The sequence below is a fragment of the Stegostoma tigrinum genome, chromosome 16 (assembly GCF_030684315.1).
Source record: "Stegostoma tigrinum isolate sSteTig4 chromosome 16, sSteTig4.hap1, whole genome shotgun sequence".
NCBI lineage: Eukaryota > Metazoa > Chordata > Chondrichthyes > Orectolobiformes > Stegostomatidae > Stegostoma > Stegostoma tigrinum.
In genome coordinates this window covers 42,305,970-42,315,819 of record NC_081369.1, presented here as the reverse complement: position 1 = coordinate 42,315,819, position 9,850 = coordinate 42,305,970, and the positions used below count along the sequence as shown (strand labels likewise).

Below are 9,850 nucleotides of genomic sequence, written 5' to 3'. Positions count from 1 at the left end.
TTCTAAACAAATCAGACAAAAAGATGAAAAAGTGATAAATATTGTTAAAAAGTAATTTGTCTGAAAATTCTGATAAACTATGTCCAAAAGTAATACCTGATGTTTTAGTTGATAATTGATCTTGTTAACCATTTCATCATCACTTAAAATGTTATAGACAACATCCTCAAAATGTATAAAATGATTGTGGTCAAGTTTGAACATTTTTATAATGTGGTAAATATTTAATATGATAGAATGAGTCATGTCCAACAAATTTTATTTCCAACATCTTTAAAACAAAGTAGCCTGGTTTATGCCAATCAATGGTGCAACAGTACCCTCACAGCTACCTGCTGCTTTGTGTCACATCACAGTACTGACATCATCTTGAGAGTGAGTCAGGAGGGAATCCACCTTCGAAGAAATTCTAATCATGGACTGCAGAATGTCACTTAATTCTGGACTCAAAATGACAACATCCTGTTCAAAAAGGTTAAGATAATGGTTAAAAAAATTAGACAAAGTCTGAAAGAAGATGGTAACGCTAATTGTGAGGAAAGAGACTGGAACTACTTTAAACAGGACAAGATACTGATACACAAAGACTTTCAATCAAAAATATACATTTTAAATTATTTGGACGTATTAACATCTTGTATTTTTAAATATTCACAACTGTAATTATTCCTGAGGAACTTGATTTTATTTGGCAATTTCTAAATCTATTAATTTTATTTTTGAAATTGCTTGTAATTTAACAGAGTTTAATTCATCTGGACCTGAGAAAAATCAACATAAACACAATAAGTGCTGAAAATTCAAATATAATTCACAAGCCAATTCAAAACTGGGAAATGTCATGAACAACTCATTTCAAAAAGCACTGTCTCTTGAAAATCAGTAAATATCAAGATACAGTTCAGCACAGTGACTTACGCATCTGGTTTCATTTCTGTGCTGTTATAAAACCACAAATTCTTTGCCACATTTCTGTAACGTACTAATAACATATCCATAACATCTTTGATTTTTTTGCTATTATTCTAGAAAGGCAAATCTACAATTTTTATGCACAATACTTTATCTAATTTGAAAAAAACGTTTTGTTTCTGAGGGATTTTGTCTTGCATTCTTTGATTGTACAATAGATATAATTTAAGTAAAATATTGAATATTTTTCTACCAAAGGGTGCAAAGTTATCAATCTATTAGTGCTCATTAAAAGATAAAACAAAGCAAGCCTTTGACCAGATGAATTTTTAAATATATTCATAAAATACTACAACTTTAGAAAAATTCGACATAATGTTTGCTGAGTTTTACCTTTTTAATGTCACAGCCAGCATGTTATACAAATGACTGAAATGAAGAAGCAGTATTGAGGGCATCAGCAAAGAATGATTCTGATCTCAAAATCAGCTCAAGAATCTCATTTAGTAATTATACTTGCTGCTTCCAATTTGTTCAATTTTGAAAGTTTACTAAATTAAAATTTTATTCCAAGTATATGATTTTATGATAAGATTTAGCAAAATCGTTAAATTTATTTTCAATTCTGTCTGAAATTTCACATTTTTTTCCTGAACTTGAAAACAAAATAGCACATTGATTATACAGTGGGATTTTAAGTGAAAATTATTATTTGTTCTACGTATCACAATTTAAAATACCAATTATTTAAAAAGGCAGTGGTATGGGACAACTGCTGAAGCTACAAGACTATCATAATGGCAAGCTTTCAAGCAGGTATAAGAGAAATGTCCATTTTTGGTTATCCGGATTTACCCATGATTGCTACAGCAAACCAAAACATGTCACTTTGTTAATTCTGAACAGTATCACAATCTTTGTAACAGAATATTTATAACATGACTGCAATCTTTACAAAAATCACATTCATAATGTTGGTATATCGCCAGGATACTTTACAGTGACCTTGAAACAACTGAAGTCAAATTATCTTTTCCTCATTCATATTGCTTGCAAATCTGTTTACTCTTTGAATTGATCCAATTAGTAACTTCAATTCACTTGCTCTGAATTAGAAGGGAAACCGTCAATTACAAGATTATTGCAACAATATATTATTGAAAAGACTTCAGATTAAGCTCGAGGTTATTATATTTAAACATATGATAGCTTAAAAAAGTACAACTTAAATCTTGAAAAATAAAGGTGCATTATTCTTCATGAAATCTGCTGAATTCTAGCCTCAACAGAAAAAGATGCAATATTCCCTGGAGTCCACTTAAAACAAATACAGAGAAGTGAAATGAAGCTGTAAGTTCTTCATGATAGGCACAGTCTTCTGAAAGTTGAACAAAGTTGTTTTGTTTGATGGCTTCTCTCTGTAGCTTGCTGTAAGTACACTTAAATAACCATTTACTCTTGACCAAAGCCTTCTGTTTCTTCAATGGCATACAGCAGCTTTTCCTTTAGCTGATCGTAACTTTTGTAAGGGGGGAGGTCCAGGCGATTGAAACTGTAAAAACCCAAATCAACAGTCATATACACCAACCATTTTAAAAAATCCATCAAGATATTAAAATATATTTTCAGGAATCCCTCTTGCATAAAAGGTGTCTGTTTTCAAGCAATTGATTTTCTGTATCAATCTGCCTGTAAATTGAATCCTTCGCAACCAAAAATTGTGAAATGAATCAGTATAATCTGCCTCAATAAGTAGCACAGCACTTTCTAAGCTTGTCATGAAGCAACCAGAGCTATAAAATTCAGATGCAGTGGAAGTGCAACTGTTTTCAGCATTTGACTATAGCAATAAGCATTTAATGTTACAGGACTGTGGATCAAAAGAAAAGAAGTTAATCATAAATACTATGGAATCAGTAAAAATGAACTATCTGCTCTGATATATTGTCAATTACAAATAGGAAAGGGAAAAATTGCACAGATTTTGAGAGGGGGCATATATGTTTATACAATGGGTGAGATTATTTACTTGGAAAATGTTATGTTTTGGGATGGTAACAAACATATTTATCAGACGACTTTTCCCTCTGCTCCATTTTTACCTTTAGAACATTTACTTATCTTTCAAGTCATTTTTACCCGATGCAAACACAGACTTATTAAAGTTGTTTCCAACTTTAAAATATTAACAGCCAGAAGAAAAAGGGCAATAGGTTTTTCTGTTACTTATAGTAGGGATACATTAGGTAAGAATAATAAGGAATACAGATGAGAAACAATTAGAATTAATTTATTTATTGATATTTCAACTGTATTTTAAGTGACAGTATGATAAGGCAACATTAACATCCTTTGGTGTAACATTGAATAAATTGAAAAGTTGCAGAACTCCATGACTTGGGAAAGAGTATTCTTTGAATATTTTGAGCATAGTTTACTACACGATCAATGCCAAGCAGAACCAATCTCAATAGAAAGTCTCATGCAGCCTTTATTCCTTTTTCATGGTGTTTCATTACTTTTATCAGGTGGTTGTGATGCAGGACAATTTGTTAAATGTATTTATTATAGTGACGGCATGTCGAGACAAGTAGAAATAATTTATTTACCAGTATTACAATTGAAATATTAATATGGAGAGATGCAGGCATCCATGTCAAATTATATTCACCTTCTTAATGCAATTGTTAGAAACAGTATCAGGTTAATACAATACCAATGATAAACCACTGTTCACATGCACATTACTGTACTTCTGACTCACATTTGACCGAGGGTGAAAAAAATCATTTTTTCTTCACTTAGAAGAACAGGTTAATTCATTGTTACTTACCAAGTATGACTTCTTGGAAGCCATGAATCCTTTCCAACCTTGTCAATGCAGAACTTCTGTAGCCCATTGCTTCCTATAAATAGTGTAAATTTTAAGAATAAAATATTAGCACTTCAATGTCTAAATACCAGGGAGTCATCCTTTCTTTTGGGTATTATGTTCAAGAATTTACGAAATGTGAATACCTGAAGCTATGCAAAAGCAGAACCAAATACTGGTGAGAAACTCATTTCAAAGCCAAGCTACAGACTGGAAAGTCAACTTCAAAGTATACTTAAAATTCAAAAGTTCCAAATTTAGAAGTACAAGAACGAAACAGCAGTGGATCACCAACATACAGAATGATAGAAAGAACTATTGTTCCTCTAAATCCCATTGTGCCAAATTCTCATTCTCACTGATATCAATCTGTTTTGAGATAAGGTCAGTTACTTTCTGTAGCAGATAAACAGTAGGTTGCATGAAGAGTGAATGGTGTTGGGAGCACTTTACCACAGTCATCAATGTGTATCGCTCAGTAGTTATTTCTAGTAGTCCAGTGTTAGTGGAAACAAGTGATTAGATAGAGACAGCTATTCCATGTCATACTGTCAAAAAAAGTTTAAATTGAAAGTCAGAATATTAGTCAGCATGTTAATCCAGGGCCTTGGTGAAAAACTCCATTAAAACTGTGATAACAAGATGTAGAGAAAGAAGGGTCCAGACCTGAAACATCAGCTTTACTGCTCCTCTGATGCTGCTTGGCCTGCTGTGTTTATCCAGCTCGACACCTTTTATCTCAGGCTCCAGCATCGGCAGTTCCTATTATCTCCATTAGAAATGTGTTCTTAATGTAAAGCAAAGCCATAAAAACTGAACCAGTGTCCTAAAACTTTGGAACAAAACTTCCTACCTATTAACTCTGTAAATCCGCCAACTGGCAAACGACATGTGCCAGTGACAAACTGCAACAATCTGATTCGCTTCTCGTTGTCCATTTCTTTTACAACCTAATAACAGAATAAGTAAAGGGCACAACATAACTAACGTCATCATAGGCAAACTGTGTTATAGAGTCATAGTATTCTACAGCACAGAAAAAGGCCCTTTAACCCAGTGAGTCCGCATCAGTCTAAAACAAGCATCTATTTTATTCCCATTTTCCAGCACTTTAATGTTAATGTCAAGTTCAGTCATTTGCGATTCTATTATTTAAATGGTCATGAAATTATGAAACAAAATTCCCATGGTGACAGATTCCTCCAAAGTCTTCGTGACTGAAAACACTGTCCAATATAATTCTAAGTCAGGTGGAACAGAAAATTTCCAAATTCATTGAGCATTTTGAATGTTATCACTTAAGGGGGTAAAGTGATCTAGAATTGAAATCTAATCTCGAATTGTCATCATGAAACTACTGATGATTGTTGTAAAAACCAATCGCGTTCACCAATATCCTTCAGTGAAAGAAACCTAACATCCTTACTTGGTCTGGCCTATATATGACTCCAAATGCCCACAATGTGGTTGACCCTTAACTGGTCTCTGAAAAGACCACTCAATTCATGAGCAATTAGGAATGTGCAACAAATAACCATACACCCACATTCCATAAAACAATAAAGTAGGAGATGTTGCCAGACCTGAAGCATGTACAGCATTTTCTGATTGTGTTTTAGATTTGTAGCATTTGCTTTTGTATCAATTTTCTTGAGATAAAGACTAAGAGTGCTACTACATTGCTCGGTATAATAAACCATCAGCTGGTGGGAAGGACACGGGGGAACTAATCAACAAGGAAATTACAGAGAAGTGTAAATATTGGGAATGAAATGGGCCAATTAGATTATGTGTCAGTGACAGAATGTATAGGAGATAGTGATCATTGTAGCATAAAGTTTAGGATGACAGTTGAAAATGACATTGGTCAATCCAGAGTAAGAATAATCAACTGGCAGAGGCCCAATTTTAATGGGGCTAGAACAGAGCTGAGAAGCATAGATTGGAGCAGGGAAAGCCACAACTGAATAATTGGTTCTTTGAAATTAGGAGATGGTTTTAGTACAGTCAAGCTACATTCCCTCAAAAGGGAAATGTAGGATAAACAAACCCAGAGCTCCCTGGATGAGGAAGAAGATAGAAATTGAAATAAAGAATAAGTGTGCTAATGGCAGGTGCCGGGTAGTAAATACAGTTGAGAACTAAGTTGTATACAGAAGGTTTGGAAGTATGATGAAAAAACAAACAAGAGGAGCAAAGAGAGATTTTGAAAAAAAGACCTGCCAGCAAAAATCAAAGGAAATCCAAAAGTCTTCTATAAGTACGGCATCAGTAAAATAAATTGTAAAAGTGAATGGTACCGATGAGGGAGCAAAGAAAGGATTTATGCAAAGAAGCAAGGGGCATGATTGAGGTGTTAACTTAATACTTAACATCCACTCTATACTCATGAGGCAGGCATTGTCCAAGCTGTGGTGAGAGATGAAGAAACACAGTCACTGGAAGGATTAAAAAATTGATAAGCAAGTGCTATTGGATAAGTTATTGGTACATAAATTTAATAAGGCACCTGGACGTGATGGACTTCAGCATCCAAGGGTACTGAAGCACATGAGAGTTGAAATTGAAGGAAATATGAATGGAAATTGCAGAAGCACTGGCTATAAGCATGGTGCCGGAAAAGTGGGGAATTACAGACATTACATATTTGCTCAAAACATTGTAAAGGTAGGCTCAGCAATTACAGACATGGCAGTTTAACTTCAAGAAGAGTCACAACTGGACTGCAATTATTGCTCCTGCAGATTCAGGCCATTATGTCTACATCATAAAGAATAAAGAAAATTACAGCACAGGAACAGGCCCATCGGCCCTCCAAGCCTGCGCCGATCCAGCTCCTCTATCTAAACCTGTCTCCTACTTTCCAAGAATCTGCATCCCTCTGCTCCCTGCCCATTCATCTTTCTGTCTAGATACATCTTAAGTGATGCTATCGTGCCCGGCTCTACCACCTCCGCTGGCAATGGATTCTAGGCACCCACCACCTTCTGCGTAAAGAACTTTCCACACATATCTCCCTTAAACTTTTCCCTTCTCACCTTGAAATTGTGACCCCTAGTAATTGAGTCCCCCACTCTGGGAAAAAAAGCTTCTTGCTATCCACCCTGTCTACACCTCTCATGACTATGTAGACCTCAATCAGGTCCCCCCCTCAACCTCCGTCTTTCTAATGTAAATAATCCTAATCTATTCAACCTCTCTTCATAGCCAGTGCCCTCCATACCAGGCGAAATCCTGGTAAATCTACTCTGCACCCTCTCTAAAGCATCCACATCCTTTTGGTAATGTGGCGACCAGAACTATATGCAGTATTCCAAATGTGGTCAATCCAAAGTCCTATACAACTGTAACATGACCTGCCAACTCTTGTACTCAATACCCCGTAACACTGGCATCTACCAGTGGAAAATTGCCAAAGTTTTCTCCTGTAGATAAAAAGCAAGACATATCCAACCTGGGCCTTTTAATGTCCCATCAGTCTATTCTTGATCATTAGTAAATTGAATGAAGGGATCATTGACAGAGCCAGCATGTGGAAAGTAATAACCTGCTCACGTGATGCCCAATTTCATTTCTGCCAGGGCCACTCAGCTCCCGACCTCATTACAGCCTTAGTTTAAACATGGACAAAACAGCTGAATTCAGGAGGTGAGATGAGTGTGACAGCCTTTGGTATCAGGGCCACATTTTAACTAAGAGGGGCACCAAGAAGCCCTTTAAAAACTGAAGTTAATGCGAATCAGGGAAAATCTCTCCACTGGTTGGCTTAAACATGTTCTTTGTAAGCTAGTTAAATTATAATGTACAGAAGAAATATTTCCTTCATATTTTGGTTTTTTAAAAATTATTAAATGCTACAACACATACTTAAAAACTGACTATTACAATTTAACATCACATCAGATGCTCAGAAAGAAGGAACAAAGTAATGAAATAAACTCAAGTTTTCAGAATTAAACATTTTACTATTTATAGTTAGTTGCAAAAGTCCCACCCAACTATTGCAGCATCAGAATTCAACCCTGCTCCTATGCTGTTGAACGTGGTGGCTACTGCCTAACTCTTCAGCACAAATTAGGTAAATAATATTCTGGTCTTGCTTTAGAGGTCATTTCAAAGCTGAGTATAGGTGGCAGCTACAAACAAACTTGAGCAACACAAATTATATCCCCAGTCCTGATCTGCCCATTTTCTTATTGAATTAACTGTTGCCCACCTGCCAGAACCATTGGATTTGTTTACTGTTCTTCGTGTAATGGCGATAGATGGTATTTTTCTGCCAATCAGATAGGTCAATTTCTTGCATTCCACAAAGCATTAACTGGAAATAAATGAAAAATTATTTAATTGCCATGTCTGTCTAAACACAATGTAAGCAAAAGTATAGTTCAAACAACAGTTGGCCATAATTGTGCCACCTGAAATTATATAAATTTTTAATACTTCATCTTTTCTGAAGCTGTTATTTAGCATAAAAGGACAAATAATGTTATTTTAAATGTTTGCATTTACACAGAAACACAACTAAACATTCATGTAGTTTTCAGGGCAAGAACCCAAACAAAGAATAATAGGGTAATAAGAAGTGCTAGTAATTCAAAAACAAAATAGCAACTACTACTCAAATAGTTTGGAAAAAGCACAAGCAGAGGAAATAATGGATTGTAAGATATGTAGAAACACCCTGACTGATGAGCAAAACACTGTGAAGTTACACTTGAGGAAGGGTAAAAGTTAAGAACAGTATTCCAAAAAACAAGAACAGAGCAACTCAATTCATAGCACTATGCTATGAGAAACAGCTCTGTTGAAAAGTTACTTTATTAATTTAAAGTAGGTTGCTAAGGAAGAGTGCACATGGAATAAAATGTGAAAAGAAGTAAAACAAATGTTTATTTTTTAGGAGTAGACGAATATGATGAGATTTGAAGGAATGTTGTACCTGTACAAATGGAACAGTGAGTACAAAGTTAAGATAGAGTAAATCTTGAAAGACAGAAGGATGGATTAAATTAAACCAAACAGTTGAGGAAAATGTGAACAGGGTAAGGTTAGAAGTGGGAAATGTTGGTATTAACATTTAAGGGTACTGAACACTTCATATATTTGAAAGTCAAGACAACAGACCGGCAGGGACAAAGATTAAGATTGTAGAGAAACCCTGCTATTTGGTTGTAACAAACATTTTCCTCTACCAGAGATGTAGGAGACATGCTGGGTATTTAAAAGAACAAAATCAGCATAAAAGAATAAGAAATCTTGGGTGCAAATAAAGTATTCTATGTCTAATTACAGACATATAAATATCATAATTTCCTTACTTTTTCACCAACAATCTCCGACCCTGAAAGTATTTTGGCTCTTAAAATGACTCAAATCCAAACGTAGAGCTTGGTATGAACTGATTTCCAGAAACTATACCATTCAAAATAAACCACTAATGTTGAAGTATAACAGCTAATGTCTTTTTCCTGAAGTTTTAATTTACTTTAAAAATGCAGTTATTTCAGTCATTTCTTGTTTTTTGTTTCAGTTTTGGTGGTGGTTCTACTCATTCATAATATTATCAATGATCTCCTCCACTAAGCCCTTTCAAAAAAATCGGGTGTTCAATTCACCCGAGAAGCATTCGACAAAGTTCCTCATGATAGTCTGGATAGCATGGTTAGATCAGAGGGACAGAAGGAGAACTAGCTATTTGGATACAGAACTGCCTTGAAGGTAGAAGACAGAGGGTGGTGGTGGAGGGTTGCTTTTCAGGCTGGAGGCCTGTGGCCAGTGGTGTGCCAAAAGGATCGGTACTGGGTCTACTGCTTTTTGTCATTTCTATAAATGATTTGGGTGTGAAGATAATTGGTATAGTTAGTAAGTTTGCAGATGACACCAAAATTGGAGGTGTAGTGGACAGTGAAGGAGATTAGCTCAGAGTACAACGGGATCTTGATCAGATGGGCCAATGGGTCGAGGAGTGGCAGATGGAGTTTAATTTAGGTAAATGTGAGGTGCTGCATTTTGGAAAGGTAAATCAGGGCAGCACTTGTACACGTAATGGTAAGGTCCTGAGGA

General features: G+C 35.4%; 1 protein-coding gene across 3 annotated transcripts in view; it reads right to left on the bottom strand.

Moving 5' to 3' along the window:
* Positions 1-203: 203 nt before the first annotated feature.
* Positions 204-9,850, bottom strand: part of wwp2 (WW domain containing E3 ubiquitin protein ligase 2) — a 220,676-nt gene continuing 211,029 nt past the window's right edge. For 2 of the 3 annotated variants that reach the window (XM_048546465.2, XM_048546466.2), the window contains 4 exons: positions 8,001-8,105; positions 4,638-4,734; positions 3,746-3,818; positions 204-2,464 (listed from right to left, as the gene is read on the bottom strand). In XM_048546465.2, coding sequence (XP_048402422.1) covers positions 2,365-2,464; positions 3,746-3,818; positions 4,638-4,734; positions 8,001-8,105 — 375 coding nt within the window. In that variant the 3' untranslated portion in view covers positions 204-2,364. Of the gene's footprint in view, positions 2,465-3,745; positions 3,819-4,637; positions 4,735-7,998; positions 8,106-9,850 lie in introns of those variants that run through there. The other variant, XR_007249090.2, reaches the window with a different exon arrangement.